Here is a 1,834-nt window from a genome sequence, read left to right as displayed (position 1 = left end):
CTGTTGGTCACTGCTGGGCCACTGCTGACCAGGGGTCCCAACAGTCACACATCAATCACATAGTCATTAGGGGTCAACAGTCACTTAGTGGTCATTACTCAATCACAGGACGTCTGGTGACCCTTCGTGACCAGGCAACATCCCAGTGACTGGGGTCACTGGGCCAGTGCCATTGGTCTTAGACACTCGGAGAACAGGGCTTGATCCCCAAGAATCAGGGGAAACTGCAGTCCCTGGAGACTCGCCGGGCCTAGGAATTGACTGGTCACTGGATATGGGACAGTTAGCAGTCATGAGACTGTCTTGGGGTGGCAAGAGGTCACCTGAACCCACTGCTTTGGGTAATCCCAGTAACGATAGGTGACTGCCATGTCACCATCATCCTCTCCGTCAACATCACTCACTGTCCCATGGTAATTAGCAATTACGAGTGCTCTTACTAGTGCTGGTTATTGGGTTAAATATCTTAAAAACTGTAAGGCTGACATTATTATAACCATTTTGAAGATAAGGGAACTCAGGCTCAGCGACATTAAGGAACCTGCCCGAGATTCCCTAGCTAAGAACTGGTGGAAGTGCGATACAAATCCAAGTCTGATTCCCAAACCTAAGCTCTTTTTGTTCGTTTTGCTGGTGGTGGTGGTGGTTGTTTTTTGGTTTCAGCCACGCTGTGTGGCTTGCTGGATCTTAGTTCCCTGACCAGGGGTCAAAATTGGGCCCCGGCAGTGAAATCACCAAGTCCTAACCACTGGGCAGCCAGGGAATTCCCCTCAAACCCAGGCTCTTAACCCCTTGGTTAAATCACCATGATGCCTCAGGAGGTCAATGATCACAGTGGAGAAGTGGCTATTATGGACTTCCCAGATGGCTTAGTGGTAAAGAATGCCAATGCAGGAAACACGGATTCGATCCTTGGGTGGGGAAGATCCCCTGGAGAACAAAATGACAACCTACTCCAGTATTCTTGCCTGGAAAATCTCATGGAAAGAGAAGGCTGGTGGGCCACAGTCCATGGGACTGCAAAAGAATCAGACATAACTAATTGAACGATCTATGATGGTGGCTGCCCAGTGACCAATATCTGTCACTAGGATAGTCACTGAGCAGTTAATGGATGGTTCCTGTGGGCCAGAGGTGACAGGCAATTGTGACCATGGGGGTCACTGGAAGTTCAAAGGTCATCAAGTGGTGCTCATAGATCCTAGTCCTTGGGAAGGCACTGGTCACTGGTGGTTATTCTGAGATCAGTGCTCACTGGGAGCTGGTCAGTGGTACTAGAAACCATTAGTCTCTATACAGTCACTGGACGTCAGCTGACTTGCAGATTCACAGAGTTGGAAAGTTCTTGGTCACTTGGTGGTCACTAGACAGACAGTCAGGGGCAGGTCAAGGGCCCTGGAGACCCTAGGACAAGATAATCATTGATGTGGAGTCACTGGGCACCTATGGAGCACCACGGGCTATGTCTCCCTGCCCCCGAGTTCTGACCCCCGGCGTGAGCACACTCACCCGGCTGTCCGCGCTGGGGGCCATCGTGTCCGTCATCCAGGAGCCAAAGCGGGACCCCATGGCCCGAATGGTGATGGGGTTACTGACCCCCGTCAGCTTCCCACAGCCTGGGAGGCAGCAACAGGGGGAATGAGGGTGGAGGATGGGAAGAGTCCGAGGGACACAGGGCAAGGCTGAGGGGGTGTGATCAAACTGAAGCGCTGGGACCAGGGGTGAGGGAAGATCCAGAGATCTGGTCCCAAGGTGGAGTTAGCTTGGGGGTGAGGAGGGGTAGGGTCAGGGCCATTTCCCGTTTTGGGGGTCTATTTTTGGCCTTGGGTAGGAA

At 52.3% G+C, this 1,834-nt stretch overlaps 1 protein-coding gene across 1 annotated transcript in view; it reads right to left on the bottom strand.

The window, feature by feature from the left end:
• The window catches only part of OLFM2 (olfactomedin 2), an 8,889-nt gene that overhangs the window by 1,089 nt on the left and 5,966 nt on the right, over nt 1–1,834 (bottom strand). The window contains exon 5 of the mRNA XM_010828505.1: nt 1,449–1,616. Coding sequence (XP_010826807.1) covers nt 1,449–1,616 — 168 coding nt within the window. The remainder of the gene's footprint in view (nt 1–1,448; nt 1,617–1,834) is intronic.

This window comes from Bison bison, unplaced genomic scaffold (genome assembly GCF_000754665.1).
Source record: "Bison bison bison isolate TAMUID 2011002044 unplaced genomic scaffold, Bison_UMD1.0 scf7180017864492, whole genome shotgun sequence".
Classification (NCBI taxonomy): domain Eukaryota; kingdom Metazoa; phylum Chordata; class Mammalia; order Artiodactyla; family Bovidae; genus Bison; species Bison bison.
The sequence above is the reverse complement of the archived record's forward strand: the minus strand, read 5'-3'. Positions and strand labels throughout refer to the sequence as shown.